At 39.8% G+C, this 18,938-nt stretch overlaps 1 protein-coding gene across 1 annotated transcript in view; it reads left to right on the forward strand.

The window, feature by feature from the left end:
* Positions 1 to 18,938, forward strand: part of POLA1 (DNA polymerase alpha 1, catalytic subunit) — a 278,486-nt gene that overhangs the window by 216,307 nt on the left and 43,241 nt on the right. The window contains exon 36 of the mRNA XM_054581169.1: positions 317 to 413. Within this exon, the coding sequence (XP_054437144.1) occupies positions 317 to 413 (97 nt within the window). The remainder of the gene's footprint in view (positions 1 to 316; positions 414 to 18,938) is intronic.

Consider the following 18,938-nt stretch of genomic DNA (forward strand, 5'->3'; position numbering starts at 1 on the left):
GGACTGCATAGGAATTTGCAGTTTGACAAAATCAGTTTTTTGACAGCAGGGGTAGTCAGTCTGCAGCTTCAGAAGTAGTAGTCTAAGATCGAAGTGGCAGGGTTTATTTCGAACCACGAATGGCGTGTACGCTATATGAGGGGGACAAACCATTAGTATGATTCCCCTCTTTTTAGTTACCCCACTTATTTAAAAAAAAACAAAACAAACAACCTTGATGTGGAAGTTGAAATTAGGGAATATACTCTGTTGAGACTGATCTCTGTCACTCCCCCTCCCCGATAGTAGTATTCATTTATTTTCTGTTATATTGCAGTATTCTGACAAGTCCCTGTACACCCAGCTGTGCTTTTACCGGTACATTTTTGATGTGGAATGTGCACTGGAGAAACTTACTACCGATCATGAGAAAGGTACGTTAAAATACTGTAATTACCTTTGAGTTTAAAGTGGAAATTTGCATCATAAAAGCCAGACCTACTGTGTCAGGCTGTTCACACAGCATCACACTGCTGTCTCAGAAGCAGGCCTTGGGGGCCGTTCTGAGCACAGGCATCCCCTGCATGAGGGGCGGCGGCGCAGGAATTCCCGGCTTTGGCCCCCACAGCCGGTCTCACATTGTTCTCTAGTAAAGCAGGGCTTGGGGGGAGGAACCGCACAAAAAGGATTCTTTAAATGCTGTATTTTGAAAATGCTATTTTCTATAGAGTTTAGTAATTGTAATAAAGTAAGCATAGGCAGCATGATCATTGGACCTGCAAAAACTAGATATTACCACAAAAAAATAGACCTGGAGCATGTCTCTGCTGTTCACTAAAAGCCTAGGTTCACTTTGAAAGAGAGGGATGGGATGGAGTCCTTTCATTGATTCCGTCCTATGAGAGCATATCGGTGCCTCGGCCCAGGGGATCAGCCGCTGCCTGGAACTTTCACACAAGACTTGCAGGCACTGTGGGGCTTAATGGGTCTGGGAAAAGCTTTGTTACATAACTTAAAGTATTTGAAAATGTCATGACAAGTGCATGTTTTTTTCCTTCCTAGCTGAAAATCACTTTGACAACTTTTCTAGTACCTGTAAAAAATAAAAAAGGCAAATTTACACGTTTTTCTTAGTAGTTACCTACAGAGTGTTTATGTTGTTTGTCAGTGAACATGAATTCAACATTTTGCTGGTCAGTATTAGGGCTGGAGGCAACCTCGAGAGCTTGTAGAAACCTAAAAGTACCGCTGGATTTGCTTACAGAAGACTCCCCTGCTGCTCTCGATTTGGTTTTAACTGTTTGTGGCTCGAGTCATAGTTGACTTCCGTTTTCCCATGTACCAGATGGGCTAGAAATTATTTTTTTAAATGCCTTGACTTACTTGGTTTTGCTGTCCTTGAAGATAAAATGCTTTGTGACTGATGAAGGAGTTGGTTATGATATTAGTGTCTTTTCCTGAGATGTTCAACAAGAACTTGGGCCATCTCCACAACATATTTTCAGTGAGTGAGTAAAATGTATATAGAGAAAAAATTCCTTCTGTTCATTAATAACTAAGTTTTCAAACTTCCATTCATGGCTGGTGTCTAGCCCATGTTTATGTGCAGTATTACTAATAGCTGTTTCTCTTTCCCCCAAGGACATTTCCTTAAGGCATTATGAGTTGAGAGTATTAAGCGCAGATTCTCTGATGAACACATTGTCTATTTCTGAGAGGTTTGTTACCTCCTTCTGGGTATCCGTATAGTAGAATTTGTTCCCCCTTTGCTTCTCTCTGAATCTGGCTGCCCCAGGTTGTTCCCTAGATGTTCTTAGACTCTGGGAGGCCAGACTCCTCTTCCAGACATCTCCAAAATTCTTATCTGACGGTCTGAATCAGTCTTATGATCAGCAATTTTCAAAAGTCTAGTGACTCTTGGAGCCATGTGGGAGTGATCTGGAAAGTCACTGGAGACTTGCCTTGGCTTTTTAGAGAACATTAAGGAGTGTACGTTTCTCTCCCAGAAAATAAGAGGGGAGAGAGAAGCCACTTGGAAGCTTCTTGCTTGGCCAAAGGGGAGAGGTGTTGATGGAATCTGTGCACTCACGTGATTTACTGTAGTTCCATCTCACACGTTGGAGGACAGGGACACTTTTTTTGTTGTTTGCTTCTGATAAATACACTATGCAGGAGTTCAGGGTCAAAATGGCACTAAGTGAATTATTGATGGGTTCTTCATGTGTCAGAAGGCTTAAAGAAGCCCTGGCTGGTGTGGCTCCGTGGATTGAGTGCTGGCCTACGAACCAAAGGGTCGCTGGTTTGATTCCCCGTCCAGGGACATACCTGGGTTGCAGGCCAGGTCCCTAGCTGGGAGCGCACCAGAAGCAACCATACATAGATGTTTCTCTCCCTGTCTTCCTCCCTCCCTTCCCCTCTCTCTAAAAATAAATAAATAAAATCTTTTTTTTTAAAGGCTAAAGAAAATACAGCAAAAAAAAGGGTACAGAAAGTATGTCTGATAGAAGGAACTCCACAAAATGTTCCAGAGCTTTTTGTTTTATTCCTGGAATTTTAATTATTGAAGCTATCTTCTCTTTGAGCTTACTTCTGCTTATTTATTATTCCTAAATAGGAATGAGTGAATTAGCTGAAATTTCCTTGTTCAGGGCGTTTTCAGATCATTCAGTAATGCTTAGTGGTGTTGGGGTCTTTGTTAGTAGTAGGATATAAACTGAATCGCTGGGCCATGCTTACCTGTGGTCCTACCAAGCAACATATGAAAAGCTCTCTTTCCAGAGTCACCTGGGGGCATATAAAAATCTAAGTTCGTGGATCCTACACCCAGAGGTTCTAATTCAGGTATTAGGTAGACTTTAGGAAGTTCATCTTTTTAGGAAGTCCCCCAGACAATTCTGACATAGAGCCAGGTTTGTGAGTCCCTGTCCTGGGCACCCTTGAACACATCAGTCAGATGGCATCTAAATAAAAGAGAATTGAACACAGGTTGTAGTCCCCCGGGAACAGTTAGAGAACAAGAATGTTCCTATAGTCATTAGGCGAACAATTACAGGGGAAACTTCCATAAATGTAAATTCATTTAACATGCATAAAAATCACTTCTCCCTTTAGAAGTTGGAGAGAAATTGCTCTCTTCTGACTTGCTGTTCAAGGGTGACTTTCTATAAAAATGAATTGAAAACCTGTGGGATCCAGAGGGCAAATGTATTTATTCAATTTGGACCAAAGCCAGAACACCAGGAGATGTTAACATCAAAAGTCCTGTGAAAAGTGACAGTCGTTCCACACAGTTATATTATTGAGAGTGGAATCTTAAGTACGGTCTGTCAACAAGAGCGCTGGAACTGGCGCATGAACTACTTACCGTAGACTCTCCTTTACTGTCAGTACCTAGCAACATTTCCTTCGCTGAGATTGTTTTACCATTTCCATTAGAAAGCTCATATTTTAAGGGTTGTAACTGAATGGTGCTTTTAATTTTTGTTTGAAACATGGCAGCTTGACTTGGACAAAACACACACAAATTATTTGAAAGCGGTTTATTTATTGGCATGGTGCAAAAGCTCTTGTCAAAGCTTCTTCCCGTGCCTTGCTTTCAAACAAAGGTTTACAGGCCCTTAGTCCATAATGCGACTTCACCCCATTTGGTATTTTTTCCTTTTATTTTAAAATGGTGAAGGACTGTTACTCACTTTGGTCAAGTGTTTCCTGCCTATCTTATTTCTGTGGGACTTTTATGTTATTATTATAACTGCTCCAGAATGTAACAAGAAGGCACAATAAATCCAGAGGAAATTTTAGAGGGACATCGTGGCAACATAAGAAGTAAAAATCGATTTCCACAATGGCAGCACATTACGGTCCCCTATGACTGCATCATCCTATGGCGCCTTGGCCTCAGCAAGGATAAGCGAGTAGTTTGCGGAAGATGCGATACACTTCAGGTCTTTGCCCAGTCGTCTCAATTAAGTCTGCTTTTAAAATGCAAGAGGAATCTTTCACTTTTCTCAACTGAGCCTTTTATTTACTTGGCAACAGTAAAAACAATACATTGTATATTTCCTGTTATGTGTTCAGGGCCACCCCAGATGTCAGAGGAACAAAGCGGGCCAGCGCTTCCTGCCCTGACAGAGCTTAGAGTCCACTGGGGACAGTCATGCTCAGCAGCAGCTACGTGTGATAAACCATGGATCTGGTCAAATGGATTTGGAAGTAAAGAGAGGGAGCCACTGGCCCTGGCTGTGTAGCCCAGTTGGTTAGATGGTTGTCCCAAAAAGCCACGGTTGCAGGTTTGATCCCTGGTCAGGACACATACAAGAATCAACCAGTGAATGCATCAAGAAGTGGAACAACAAATCGATGTTTTTCTCTCTCTCTCTCATTCTCTCCCTTTCCATCCCTCCCTCTCTCGCTGTCTCCCTCCTCCCTTTTCTTCTCTCTAAAATCAGCAATAAAAAAGGAGAGGGAGCCACTAACTGCCTTTTTAAATAGACTTTATTGTTAGAGCAGCTTTAGGTTCATAGCACAATTAAACGGAAAATACAAAGATGTCCCATGTCCCTCTTGCCCCCGCATATACACAGCCTCCCTTGTTATCACCATCCCCCTCGAGTGGGACATTTGTTAACAGTTGATGCACTTGCATCGACACATTATCATCCACAGCCCATAGTTTTCTTTAGTTTCACTCTTGGTATTGGACATTCTGTGGATTTGGTCAAATGTATAATGACATGTATCACCATTATAGGATCATAAAGAATAGTTTCACTGACCTAAAATTCCTCTGTGCTCCTCTTACTCATCCTCCGATCTGCCAGCCCTGGCAACCATTGATCTTATTACTATCTCCATAGTTTTGCCTTTTCTAAAATGTGTGCAGTTGACCCTGAACAACAACATGGATTAGGAATGCTGACCCCCCCTGTGCAGTTGAAAATCCACACACAACTTTTGACAGGCTCAAGACATAACTGCTAGTTACCTATTGTTGACTAGAAGCCTACCAATAACATAAACAGTCAGTTAACACATTTTGTACATTTCAAACCGTGCTGTTCGTGGATCAGCTGTAGTTAGAATCAGACAGTATGTAGCCTTTTCACGTTAGCTTCTTTTACTTAGTAAGATACATTTTAAGCTTCCTTTGTGTCTTTTCATGGTTCAAGAACTCATTTCCTTTTAGCACTGAATAGTATTCTATGGTCTGGATGTACCGCACTTTATCCGTTCACCTACTGAAGAACATTTTGTTCATTTCCAAGTTTTGGCAATTAATTAGAAAGCCGCTATAAATATCTGTGTGCAGGTTTTTGTGTGGACATAAATTTTCAACTCCTTTGGGTACAGACTAAGTAGAGTGATTGCTGGATCTTATGGTAAGGGTACATTTACTTTTGTAAGAACCTGCCAAACTGTCTTCCCAAGTGGCCGTACCACTTCCCATTCCCACTGGCAGTGTCTGAGACTTCCTGTTGCTCCACAGTCTCGCCAGCATTTGGTGGTGTCAGTATTTTAGATTCTGGCCAATCTAATAGGTGTGTTGTGGTACGTCATTGTTGTTTTACCTTACATTTCCCTGATAACATATGATATGTGGAGCATCTTTTCATAGGCTTATTTGCCATCTGTATATCTTCTTTGGAGAGGTTTTTTGCCCCCCCCCTTTTATTGGCTTGTTTGTTTTCTTACTGTTGTGTTTTAACAGCTCTTTGTATATTTTGGGTAGCAGTTCTTTATTATTATTACACTGAGTATGACTGTTTATGTCTTTCGCAAATATCTTCTCTCACTTTGTGGCTTGTCTTTCTATTCTTTGAACACCAATTGCCATTTCACGTTGGTGTTTGAACTTTCCTTATTCCTTAAAAAACAAAACAAAACAAAAACCCACTTCTTTTTTTCTGTTCCTATTCTCTTACCAGCTGCTTGCCTCCTTAATCTGTGCCATCTATTTGTAGTAAGATGGTATGTTAGTCTGCTATGCCTGCCATAACAATGTACCACAGACTGGGTGGCTTAACCAACAGAAATATGTTGGTTTCTTCTGCAGCCCCTCTCCTTGGCTTATAAATGGGCCATTTTCTTCACCTTCACATGGTCTTCCCTCTGTATGTGTGTCCTAATCTCTTCTTATGAGGGACAGCAGTCCTGTCGGTTTAGGTCCCACCCTGATGACCTCATTTTAACTTAATTACCTCTTTAAAGGCCCAGTCTCCAAATATAGTCACAGTCTGAGGTACTAAGGGTTAGGACTTCAACCCCCCTCCCCCATTCAATATGAATTGGTGGAGGAACACAATTCAGCCCCTAACAGATGGTCTTTGTGGATTTTTTTCTATAAACCTCTTTGAACATGTTGTGTTTGTCTCTGCCAGAATTGAAACACCAGGATTTAGAGCTCTGTTGAAGAAAGGAATTGGAGCTACAGGATAAAGGTTAGCGAAAACACGGTGCTTTAACCTTGGCCAGACGAAAAGCATCTGTTAGGAAGCTCAGTTTCTCAATGGAGTCCCTTTAGGCCTAGAGGGACTATTCTGCAGGTCAGCCCTGCTTCTTACAAAGGGTGCGGGCAGCCTAGAGGGCCCAGCCTTCTGAGCGGCGCCTGTCAAGTTGCTCTGCTCCTCACCCCTCTCAGCCAGAAATCTTACAGTCACCTCCCCTTTTGAGCTTTGTTCCCACCTGCTTGCTGTTCCCGTTTTTTCTTAAACTTTGCCATTCCTTGCTCTTCTTCTGTCTTTTGTAACATCTATAGGCATTTGTCTTCATTCATGTCACCCAGAACTGGGCTGTCCCTTTGTAAGGTACTTTATAGTTCGTCTCATCCTTTCAAATGTCTCACGCAGGCCCCTTGCAACAGCCTTGGGAGGTAGCAATGGATTGTGCCCCATTGTATTAAGAACCTGAGTTATGTAATATAAGCTTCCTTAGCATCCTCATAGCACCCATGAGTGCCATTCGCACAGGACTTACCCTGGGTTGTTTTGACTTTCTCTTCCACTGAGTTCATTGGGACAGGGGGTTGTGTCTTGTTTATCTGTGCTTTGTCCATTGGAGCCAGCTCACTAAATTTTGTTGAAAGAATTCTTAGTGGAAAATAAGGCCGCACCAGTGATTTCAAGGGTTTGGGGAAAATTAGTCCCGTGAAGCAGTTCTGCCCATGAATGACGGGTGATGTGCAGTAAAATTCTAGAACTGCCTATATTGCTTGGCTTGACCCAAGTGTGCCATAAATTAATGCCATTAAAGTTCTTGGACATTTCCAGATTTGATATCTGTCATTTCAACTCTTTGTGAGTCATACTACAGACAAGTGACATAGTGCCTATCGTTTTGCTGGTGCCAAGTTGGAATTCAATCCAAAGAATGTGCACTTAACCAGTAAGGGAGCCAAGCTCACTGCCCCTCACCCACACAGATGTAGGGTCCTGTTTTCTGCTCCCATCAGCTGCATAGTACGCTCATGAAGTGGTCATCATTGTCTTTATTACGTTGTGGAAAATGAAGACCTAGAAGAGAGACAACAGCTAGTTCTGAAAAGCAATGGAATCTTCAAGAAGTGTTTTTTTTTTTTTTCTAGCCAGAAGATAAGAGTTTCATGGGAGACATTATGCTGTAGTGTATATGTATATTTGGAGCTTTCTAAAACTCTCAAGACAGGTGCTTTTCAATGTTAAGGATCTCTACTTTCTATTTCCCGAACTGCTAACACGGAAGCAGGAGAGTTTTGTCATTGCTGGAAGTAGTACTGAAGTAAAAGTAGCAGAGAGCCCCCCTGGAGTCCTTTCAGATCCAGTTGACATTCTTAGAATTTACTTTGTTAAAACTTCACAAGGTGTTAAAAAATAAAAAGAAGGCTGTGTCGGAGCCTGTCTGGTCCCATTCTTCTTTTATTCCTTTTTTAAGCCTGTGGGTTACTTTTTTGAAAAAATTGTTAGATTTTAGAAATGAGCCTTTCCTCTGTTTTTAAATAACCAATAACAAGTAAAACACACACAGAACAATTCACACCTATCAAATACATATAAAAATAAAGGTAGAAATCCACTAAGCAGCAATTCATGCTTAAAATTTTATTTTTCATAATTGTGAAAAAATTCTTTAGAAAAATACAGTTTGAAATGGGTAACAAACTTTTTGTTTTTCTCATGTTTTTCAAATAAAAATGATCTGAGGTTTGTTTCAAATTATTCCTTTGATTAGTTTAAGTGAGTTTTTAGCATAGGAAACAAAAAATTGGGAAAACTGTAATAGAATAACAATAAAAAATAATTTAATAGAGCATAGTTAGCTATCTGTTTATGATTAGGAAGTGATTGTAGACACACAAAGAATTTTGATAATAGTGAAAGTGGCTTACATAATCCTGAGCTGCTGGGGCTTTTTGTTGTTGGTGTTATTGTTAGATATTATATAGCTGCAGTCTGACAACATAATGTTAAAGTCCAAAACTAAGTAACCATTATGATTCAAATTTGTAGTTTATGTGCAAGGTGGAAAAATTAGTTAGAAACACTAGAATTATTTACAGTTGTTATTTCTGCATGGATTATAATTTTTATTTTCTCCTTTACACTTGTATGTACTTTGAAAGTTATATAATCTGAGTATGTACTGCTTTGACAACAAGGAAAAAATTACAAGCACTGAAAATTTACAAAGAAATATTCTACCCAACTTGCAATAATTCTTCAAATAATTGAGCAGTTACGGGAGAAAATCACATACAGATGACCCCAAGACAGAATTTTTCTCCGTGCCTTTCTTTTTCCCCTGCAAGACAAGCCTAAGACCTTGTTACTCAGAGTGTGATCATTATACCAGCAGCATAGGCATCACCTGGGAACTTGTTAGAAATGCAAAATAGCAGGCCCTCCCCAGACCCACTGTATCAGCATCTGCATTTTAACAAGATCCCCAGGTGATTCCTAGACACAGTAAAGTTTGCAAAACACTGATCCAAGGCACTCTCTGATCTTAATATCTAAGGCCTACTTCCATTTCATTCATCCATTGATCAGAGGCATCCTTTTGGCAAAACTTTAAAAAGACAAATGTGCAGACTACAGAAGGCCTCCCCAGATTTAGAGTTGGTATGAAAACCTAGTCTTTTGAGATATATTCTGTAATTAAGTTTAAAAATGTGGTGGCCTAACTAGGGTGGGGATAGCGGGGGCAAGAAAGTGTGAGTTCTTCTACTTTGTTTCTTCTTAACTAGAAGGAACAAGGGAGAAGTAAATGAGGGTTTTCAAAATGGCTTTCAGCTTCTGAAATTAGTGGTTAATAAAAGGGAGAACTGAAATGAATGCATTTCTACACCTACTTCATGTAAGGACAACGCTCTGTGTGCCCAGGGTAAGTTTCACCCAGTCACTGCCTTCTGGACTTCATTACAACATTGCTTTAGCTCATTTGTGAAGCTTTCAAGACATTGAACTAAATTTTTTTGGAAATGAAAACAAGACTCTGTTTCTTATTTCGCTACTAAGAAGTTTCCTTTGGAATTTACTCTTCCTGCTGTTGCTGACTTTTCTGTTCTATTTTTATGCTCAGAGCAAGAATAACAAAGTTGATGTTTTCCAATGGCAACATGGAGCCTCTTCATGGGGCTTTGTTTTTTCCTCTCTGAATGCTGCCAGTTTTGTTTTTGTTTTGTGTTTTAACTACAGACAGCTTTACATTGTGACAGAAGAGAAACTACAGTTTTTCAGGAAATTGTCACTATAGTTGCTTTGCCCATAAGTGGAGGTGTCTTGGCTCTGTGCATTTTCTGTCATCCTCTTCCAGAGAGCTGAAGTCGTATATAAAAGTTGCCATATATTTGGGCAGCAACTTCTGGATTCTGATAACGTGCCTTTCTTTAAGCCCATTTCTGTAAATAGGCGCTCAACTTTCACACTTCAGTGGTCTTATAGGCACGCTATGATAACAGATATGTTATTAAGTTTCATAAAATCTTTTCCTGTTTTGTCTTTTCAGTGGACAGGTTCCTTGTCCCCTTTGTAGTGACAAGTACAACGCGACAACCAGGGCGCCGGTGGTGCAGTATCTAGGTGACAATGCTACAGCTGATGGTCTTCATCTGCAAAACATTTTGTCATTTTCTGAGTAGAGAGTTGGGGAAACCTGATAAGATTTTTTTTCCATGTACTTTTTAAAAATATACTTCAATCACCAGTGAGGGGAAAATGTTAAGCAATTTTCAAGCAGTTAGACCATAATGTGAGCTAATCACTTTATTTTGAAGAAAAGTATTTTTTAAACAGTTGAGCTAGTGAATTTACTTTTAAAATGTATTGTGCTTACACAGTACATGGTTTTATTTCCATGATGTTTTTTACTACATAATTATACATCTTAATTACGTAATTACTATCATAATTATTATGTAATTGCATGTACTTCCACTAATTACAAAATCAGGAAGTGTAATTATCTAGTAAAAACTTTATGAAATTTCATGCACTAAAATTACTTAAAAGGCTATTCCAATGGTCTACTGGAAGGCTTTCCATGATTAGCCTGAGTCCTGACTTTAGTTTAGAACTTGAACCCAGAGACCAGTACAACAACCACAAACAGACCAACACTAAATTGGGTGTTGTGATATAGGGAAGTTGGCCCTTGTTCTTTACGAATTAAAGCCAGGACGCACTTGAATTGTTTTGTGATTATGTTGTTGTGATGAGAATAATGTATTATGTTTGATGTAGGTATCAGAAAAACAGTCCTGGCTGGTGTGGCTCAGAGGATTGAGCGCCAGTCTGTGAACCAAAGGGTTGCCGGTTCAATTCCCACTCAGGGCACATGCCTGGGTTGCAGGCCAGGTCCCCAGTAGGGGGCGCATGAGAGGCAAACACACATTGATGTTTCTCTCCTCTTTCTTCCCTTCCCTTCTGTCTAAAAATAAATAAATAAAATCTTTAAAAATTTTTGAAAGAAGAAAAAACTACCAATGGAAAGGGCAGCTCTTGCTTAGGGAAGAATTGATTACTAAAACTGGCAGTCAAGGAGGACATTTAGGTTTCGAAATAGCCAGGTCTTTGATAGTTCTATAATGTGAATAGCTTACTTAGTTAGCTATCTCTGCCGTTAAAAGCAAAATATTATTTAAAACTGCCTCCTTACTTTGAAGAGGGCTTTTTTTCCAGTTTGTGTTCATACTTACTAAGATAGGAGCAAACATATCAAAAGAGCATAATCTTTTCCTACTGCTACTTGACACTACTTGATGCTAGAAGCAGCTTTTGAGACATAAACATACATGCACAAACGTGTAACATCAGACCCTAAATAAAGACAGAAGGTTTCATTCAATAAAGCTATGATTCCTTTACCATTCAAAACAACATACAAATTGCACAGTAAAACAAGTCATGACAGCAAATTAGATATGACATCTAAATTACACCACAAAGAGAAATGCCAGAGCCATTTTTGGTCTGTAGGAGTCTATTTTAGCCCAGGTTTAAAACCCAGTCTAGAGGGTGCTTTATTGTCGAAGTCGGGTAATGTTGTATAAGACTAATTGCAGAGGTTGGTTGAAATAATTGCAGATTAATTAGGAGGAAAGGGCTTATAATGCTCATGGCAGATAAGAGAGACAATCCTTTAAGTATCATGACAGAATGTACTGTAAGTTTTAGGAATATTAACATTGATATTTGTATAACATATATAATAATCTGTCTTAACATGACCTAAATAAAGGGTTAGAGTTATGCTAAGTGTTCTTTCTCTCACACTTAGTGCTTTTCACTAGAAATATATTGAATCAGCTACTTAACACGTATACCAGTTACTTCTTTTAAAAATGCAGCCATAAACCTTAAAAGGTCTGTAGTCCTAGGAGCAGATGACATTCCATAAGAAACACTCTTTGTGGCTTTATCACTTAGTGACTTCGTAACTTTTTTATACCAGCTAAAATTAGTAGTAAATGAGACCTTTAAAAAGTTCCTGAAAGATATGAAAACACAACTCCACTTGCCTCAAGCAAATTAGAAGATTTATAGCCCTCCAGAGTTGTTTCATGCGCTCAGGGATGTTTGGGATTGAAAGAGGTTTAAGTTCGACTCCAGCGTTTTTCTGTAGTGGTTTGAGATTATTCTTAAATTACGTATCCTTTTCCTCTTGGGAATCTTGGCTCATTTACTTGGCCCAGAATTTGTCTCCGTCATTTTCTACTTGCCTTTACTCTGTTGTGATAACGTTCCTTCTCAGAAGTGATTCTTCTCCCTCCGTGAAACAGCACTTACCTCTCGTACACCTTAATCTTTTGTGTTTTGTTTGTTTTTGTACCAATTGCATGGCCATGTCAGAATAGCCTGTAATGGTTAAAAGCTAAGTATTTTTCCTGAGTCCCCGCCGTTTGAATTACAGTGCAGGTTTAATTTTTTGAACTGACTTAATGTTTAAACTGACTGGGTTTTTGTTTTTGCTCTTTTTTTCTTGCTTTTCATATAAATTGGCATGTGTTGTTATTATCCTCTGTAATTATTTAAACTTTTAAAAATTATCTAAGGGAATCAACCATAACTTTTGAAATTTAATTGTGTCCTTGTGATGTCTCTAGTTACCCAGGCATCCCAGGCCCTGGTCTGGTGTTGATTTGCATGGGATTAGCCAGTGCCAATGTATTATTTTATGCTGTATTATCATGTCCATATTATACATGCTACCCCTCATATACAGAGCACACCCATCGTCAATTAGACTCATTCTTAGAGTAGTTCGTCCTTATGGTTGTGAATTTATTCAGATCCATTAGCATTCTCCTACCTTGTGGCCAATGGACGGCGACTAGACTGAATTAGTAGCCTGTCATTGAGTTCAATTGAATTAACGTTGATTGCATTCTCTCCATTAAAGCCCCTGGGAAACCTTTATCCCCTTGGTCTGTGAGCCCTGCTAGCCTTCGCACCATCCCTTAAAGCTTATGGCTTAAACCAGCTGTGCTCACAAAAAGACAGGTTTGCTGGCTATTTAGACATCGATGTACTTTTCTTGTTTTAAGAAATTATCATAGGATAATTTACAAAATTACAAATAGGATAAAAAACCAGGTCTGTGTAAGTCTGATTTTCCACTTCTCGCTTCTCCCTTCTCCATATCCCACCCTCCAAAATTCATTCAGCCAGTGTTTGTTGAGTAATATGTAAAGGACACAAGTATAAGCAAGACCTGGCTTTAAAGGTAATAACATTTCTGATCATTTTCTTACTCATGCATTCGCCTCTAAGCGCCTACTTTTTTGTCAGACTTTACTCTTTGTGGAGAACATTCACATCCATTATCTTTTACTTTTCCCATTGGATTGGAGCGGTCGACATTTTTCAGATGAAAAAACAACCTCAAAGAGATGAAACAAGCCTCCCGAGGTAGCAAAGCTGGGGGGTGTGAGAGCCCAGAATTCTTTCTTCTGTGTCATAGCCACTCTGTTCTTAACCTAGTGGGAAAGCTTCAGGCTGAAGGAAGTAAGTTTAATACACGGGAAGGGCCGTGAAGTGTGCGGGATTTCCACATATAGCTGAGGGAAGGAGTCCTGGTGGACATGGAATTGCACTTAGACCTTGAAGAGGGAATGAGATTTTGTAATGGGCACAGAGGCTCTCGTGCAGTTTGAGAGTTAAGTTTTGTCTTTCTCGCTGTTCTTTAAGTGCTCTATTGCTTATCCGGCTTTTATAAATCAGAGAACCTCCTTTGACAAACGCATGATGATTTTAAATCATATCTGAATTGAAGGTTTAATAAAAAAGTGCTTATTAAGAGGCTGGTCTGTGTGAAGCTTTAAAACCAAGACTGGAAGCCAGAAGGCTGTTCTCTCTTCACTCCCCACTGTAACCACTGGTGGTACTTGAAAGAAGTTGACTCCATCCTGCAGGATACATCTGTCAGAAGTGTATCAAAGTGTTTTCCTATCTTAAATAATTTAACTCAGAATATGATAATGTAAGTATTTTGACATGAAAACGTTACATACTGTGATTTATCCACTTATCCTTAAAACAGATGTCTTTAACTTTAAAAGAAGTATGGTAAGACAAAACAAAACAGAAATAGGAATTAAAAGTGATCCATGACAGACCGAATGAATTTTATTTAGAAGATAAAAATGAAGTCCTACTAGCATTATGACCATAGAATGTAAAAATGTTTTACTTGAAGCGTGATTCATTCTTTTTTTCCCTTTTTTTTTTTTTTTTTTTTTTTTACTATCATCATGGTGAACGTTTAGAAATGTAGGACCTATTTATAAAGTAAAATTGTTGCAGCTAAAATAATTCTCATGTTTTGTTGGTATATACTGCTTTACCAAAAATGTAGATATTGAAAAGTCAGTAAAATCCAAGATAGAGGAGAGGGTCCGAACCTGAGCCCGTCTTCAGCGAGTTATTCAGTAGACTACACTCTGGCCTCTCTTCGAAGGCTTTATCACTTTTAACAAATGTGCCACAGTAAATTTATTAGTATGCTACAAAGAAATTTTCAAAATAATTAAGACTAAACTACACTTGTCAAAATAAATGAATGAAATACAATTTTGAATCATCCTTCTTCACTTACTGCTCATTTGCATAATTCAGTAACTTACACGGGAGTCTTCAGTTATTGGTAAGAATTAGCAAGGTTCTGCTATTCCTTGTTGCACGGTGGGAATTATGCTCCTGTGTAATTAGCTATTCCAGCCGTGGACTGACGGGAAACACCAAAGAGCACAGCAAAATCTAAAGAGACAAGGCAGGGTATCTAAAGACAAGAGACAATCAAAGACACCCAACAAACTCAAGCTGGTAGACCACAGGGAATTTTGAATGAAGCCTCTTAATTTATTTTGAGAATAAGGAATCAGTAGTATGAGAGAAATCTCAACAAGATTAGCTGACTAAGCCTACTTAAAAAAAAAATATCTCTATAGTTCATGGTGCGCCAGGTTAACCACTCCTGTTTGTTAGTCTGTATACAGCTCAACAAATAGCTGGCAAAGCCTTTCATGGGTATATAGTGGCGTTCCATTCAGGTTTTCACTCTTTGAAGGAGGTCGTTTATATCAATGAGATCTGTAGATGCAAATTGCTCTCCCTATATGTGAGGGGTCACGCCTTTCACATCAGACTTGCTCATCTCTTTTATAGAGGTTTTGTTATTTTTCTACTGCTCCCAAAGGAATGATGGGAATCACGCCCCCTCCAACCCCCCATCTAACTTAGCCTCCAGATCTTTTCCCTGCAGTTCTGTGAAACTTTTGTGCGCCAATTTTTTTTTGGGGGGGGGGGGGGGGGGGGGGAACAAGCTGTTAGCAGCAGCCTTTAGCCCCAAATCCAGAAACTTTTTCCTTCGTTCAACGTGAAACATCACAAATCTCTTTAGATTTGCCTCCCTTTCTCAGCTAATTCTAAGGAAACCTCCTTCTCATTGCAGCCGAGTGTCACTGTAACATGCTAGGGCACTTGGGGAATTCCTGGAAGCACTGTCCTGAAAGTGCCACTTTTTAGTTTGGCTTCCAAATGATAGAGGCTCATAGAAGTTAGAGGAACAGAAACGTAAAGGGATCGATTTCAGGGTTAGCTGTGAAGCTCTAACTTCTGATCCTGTTACTGAAGTGGAGGGAAAGATAATATTTGTCTTTCGCTTGAGCTTTTAAAGAGTCACACAAACATTCCTTAGGTTTTAGCCTTAGCGTGCAGGAGTCTTAGGAAGAAGGGGCTTCGGGCACACTGTGTGAGCGCTCTGTAAATATTTGTTGTTTTGTCCTTCTGTCAGCATCTGTGGAGCAACGAGGGCACTGAACTGGGCTCCTGAAAGGAGCGGTGAAAAGTGCACAGTCTGGAGCCAGAATGGCCAGTCCAAGTTGGGGCTTTCCGCCACTTGCTAGATAAGATGCCTTGGGGTACATGACTTACCCTGTGCCACCTCATCTGTACAGTTGCCATGAGCAGAGCGCCTGTCTCCTGGGGTCTGAATTAAATAGGGTGATATAGAAAAGGCCTAGAACAGTGCCTGGCACATAGTAAGCATGCAATAAATGTTGATTGGTTTTATTACTTCTGAGAATAACATTTTACCCAAAGCACTTAGTATTATAGTTACTGTATGTGAAATGGTTTCTGTAGCCCCTCATTGACTGTTTTGTTCATGTTTGTGTCTCCAGCATCTAGCATAGCACCAGGCATGTTTTAAATGGTTGGTTCTTATTTATTGAATGATTACTATATGGAAAAAGGCACGATCCCTACTCTCGGGGAGCTTAAAATTGATCTTGATTAACTGTGTGTTAGTTTTCTGATTTATAAAAATAACGTTCATGCCAGAAGTATATTAGAACAAGATGAATTGAATTCTCATTATTAATACTGATGGAAGGGGTTGAAAGACAAATAATCATTTTGTTTAGCTATGTTCCTTCGGCATGTGTTCCATTAATATTAAGCAATCAGTAATAACTCTAGGCTCCTTTCTAGGGAGGGTAAAAAAATATAGTTGTATTTGTGTGTAGAAAGTCAGCCAAACCAAGTTCCCAAATCACATACCTTTTAGCAGAGTACTGTTTTTTTAATATTTGGAAAGCCTGCTTCAAGTAGGTATTGTTGGCCCTCTTTTTTTTTAATTTGTTTTATTTGACAATTACAGTTTACACTCATTATTATTTTGTATTAGTTTCAGGTGCACTGCATAGTGGTTAGACAGTCAGATACTTTATTAACTGTCCCCCTGATATTTCAAGTACCCGCTGGTACCATACATACTTATTACAATATTATTGACTATATTCCCTATGCCGTACTTACCACTTCTCTGGTTGTGACTGTTTTGTGACTACCAATTTGTACTTCTTAGTCCCTTTACTTTCTTCACCCAGTCCTCCAACCCCTCGCCCCTCTGGCAACCATCACTCTGTCCTCTGTATCTATGAGTCTGTTTCTGTTTTGTTTGTTCATTTATGGTGTTCTGTAGGCTCCACATACAGGGTGGGGCAAAAGTAGGTTTACCGTTGTGACTACATGAAACAGTATATTCTTGTATTATTTTCCATATTAACAACTCTAAACCTACTTTTGCCCCATCCTGTGGAAGGGAAATCATAGAGTATTTGTCTTTCTCTGACTGACTTATTCCATTTAGCATAATACCCTCTAGGTTCATGCATGCTGTCACAAAGCGTAAAATTTCATTCTTTTTTTATAGCTGAGTAATATTCCATTATATATGTACCACCATTTTTTTATCCACTCATCTATTGATGGGCATTTGGGTTGCTTCCATAGCTTGGCTATTGTAAATAATTCTACAGTGAACATAGGGGTGCATATATTCTTTCAAATGAGTGTTTCGGGTTTCTTTGGATATATGCCCAGAAGTGGAATCACTGGGTTATAAGGCAGTTCCATTTTTTAATTTTTGGACTACGTACTGTTTTCCACAGTAGCTGCAATCAGTCTGCATTTCTACCAGCAGTGTACTAGATGGGTTCCCTTTTCTCCACATTCTCACCAGCGCTTGTTGTTTGTTGATTTATTGAAGACAGGCATTCTGACAGGTGTGAGGTGGTATCTCATTGTGGTTTTAATGCATTTCTCTGGTGATTAGAGCATTGAGCACCTTTTTATATGTCTATTAGCCATCTCTATGTCCTCTTTGGAAAAGTGTCTATTCAGATTAGCATAGTATTTCTTAACAACCAAGATGTATCTTTTACATTTTTTTTAATGACAGGTTCCCACCCTGGCCGGTGTGTCTCAGTTAGTTGGAGTGTCATCCCATATACTGAAAGGTTGCAGGTTCACTTCCCAGTCAGGGCACATGCCTAGACTGTGGGTTTGATTCCTGGTCAGGACATGTACGGGAGGCAACCAGTTGATGTTTCTCTCTCACATTCATGTTTTTCTCTCTCCCCTTCTCTCTCCATCTAAAAGCAATGACAAAATGTCCTCAGGTGAGTACTAGAAAAATAATAATAAATAAAATGACAGGTCCCCAGATGCCACTGCTAGAAATCTGACTCAGTAGGTCCAGGGTGAGGCCCCAGCGGCTATGTAGTTTAAAAAGCTCTTCAGGTGATTCTAATGCACACCCACAGTGTTGAGAATCTCGGAGTTAGTGAAACTCTTCAAACTTTAATATTGCTTCTTGTCAAATATGCATTAAGTTTGACTTTGATATAGAAAGGGAGATTGGGTGGCATCTAGATAACAATTTAAATAGACAATAGAAAGGAAAATTAAGTCAAACACATGAATTATTATCTAGATAAAGGAATCATTTATGGAGCTATAGGAGCTAATACAGCATCCGAGAATAAAGTGAAGGGAAAAAACAGGCTAGGGAAAGTAAGCAAGAAGAAACTGTGTTCTGGTAATGAGTAAATGGAAGGTGCAAAAAATGCATTTCAACAAAATTGGCTGTAAAGCACATGTTATTTTCCCCCATTAACTTACATCATAAAAGTAGGAAAGGGCCGCCGTGGAGGGTGGGGAGTCCTTGGAGGAGCCTGGGTGGGTAACCAAGAAGACATTGAGGGAGAGGCCAGCCCAGCCCTGGCCTTTCGGCACCTCTGCAGTTTGGGTTTCTGGGGCTGTTCCCACCTCGGCCTCTTTTACTTACCTCTGGACCCAACTGGGTAGGTCCTGGTAGAGCAGCCTTCTGCAGTTTCATATTGTTGCTTGCCCCCAAGGGTTCTTGGGCAGGATGGTCACCCTAGAGTCTCCAGAAAGATACCTGTGGGTGCGACGGTCATAGCTTGGGCTTACCTTGAGTCTCCAGGCAGGAGAAATAGCTTGACTGGCCCCACTTCCCAGCTTTGGCGTTTGAGAGCTAGAAAAGAATCTTCAATCACCCTTTTTTCTGGTTGCTGGATTTCAGATCACCCCATTTTGCCTAAAAGGAATGAAACAGCATCTTTGTGGCCCTCGCAGATTAGACACCCCCACCCCAGCCATGGGTCCCTGAGTGGGCTTTGACTC

The sequence above is a fragment of the Pteronotus mesoamericanus genome, unplaced genomic scaffold (genome assembly GCF_021234165.1).
Source record: "Pteronotus mesoamericanus isolate MK-2021 breed Mesoamerican mustached bat unplaced genomic scaffold, CSHL_Meso_final contig_65, whole genome shotgun sequence".
NCBI lineage: Eukaryota > Metazoa > Chordata > Mammalia > Chiroptera > Mormoopidae > Pteronotus > Pteronotus mesoamericanus.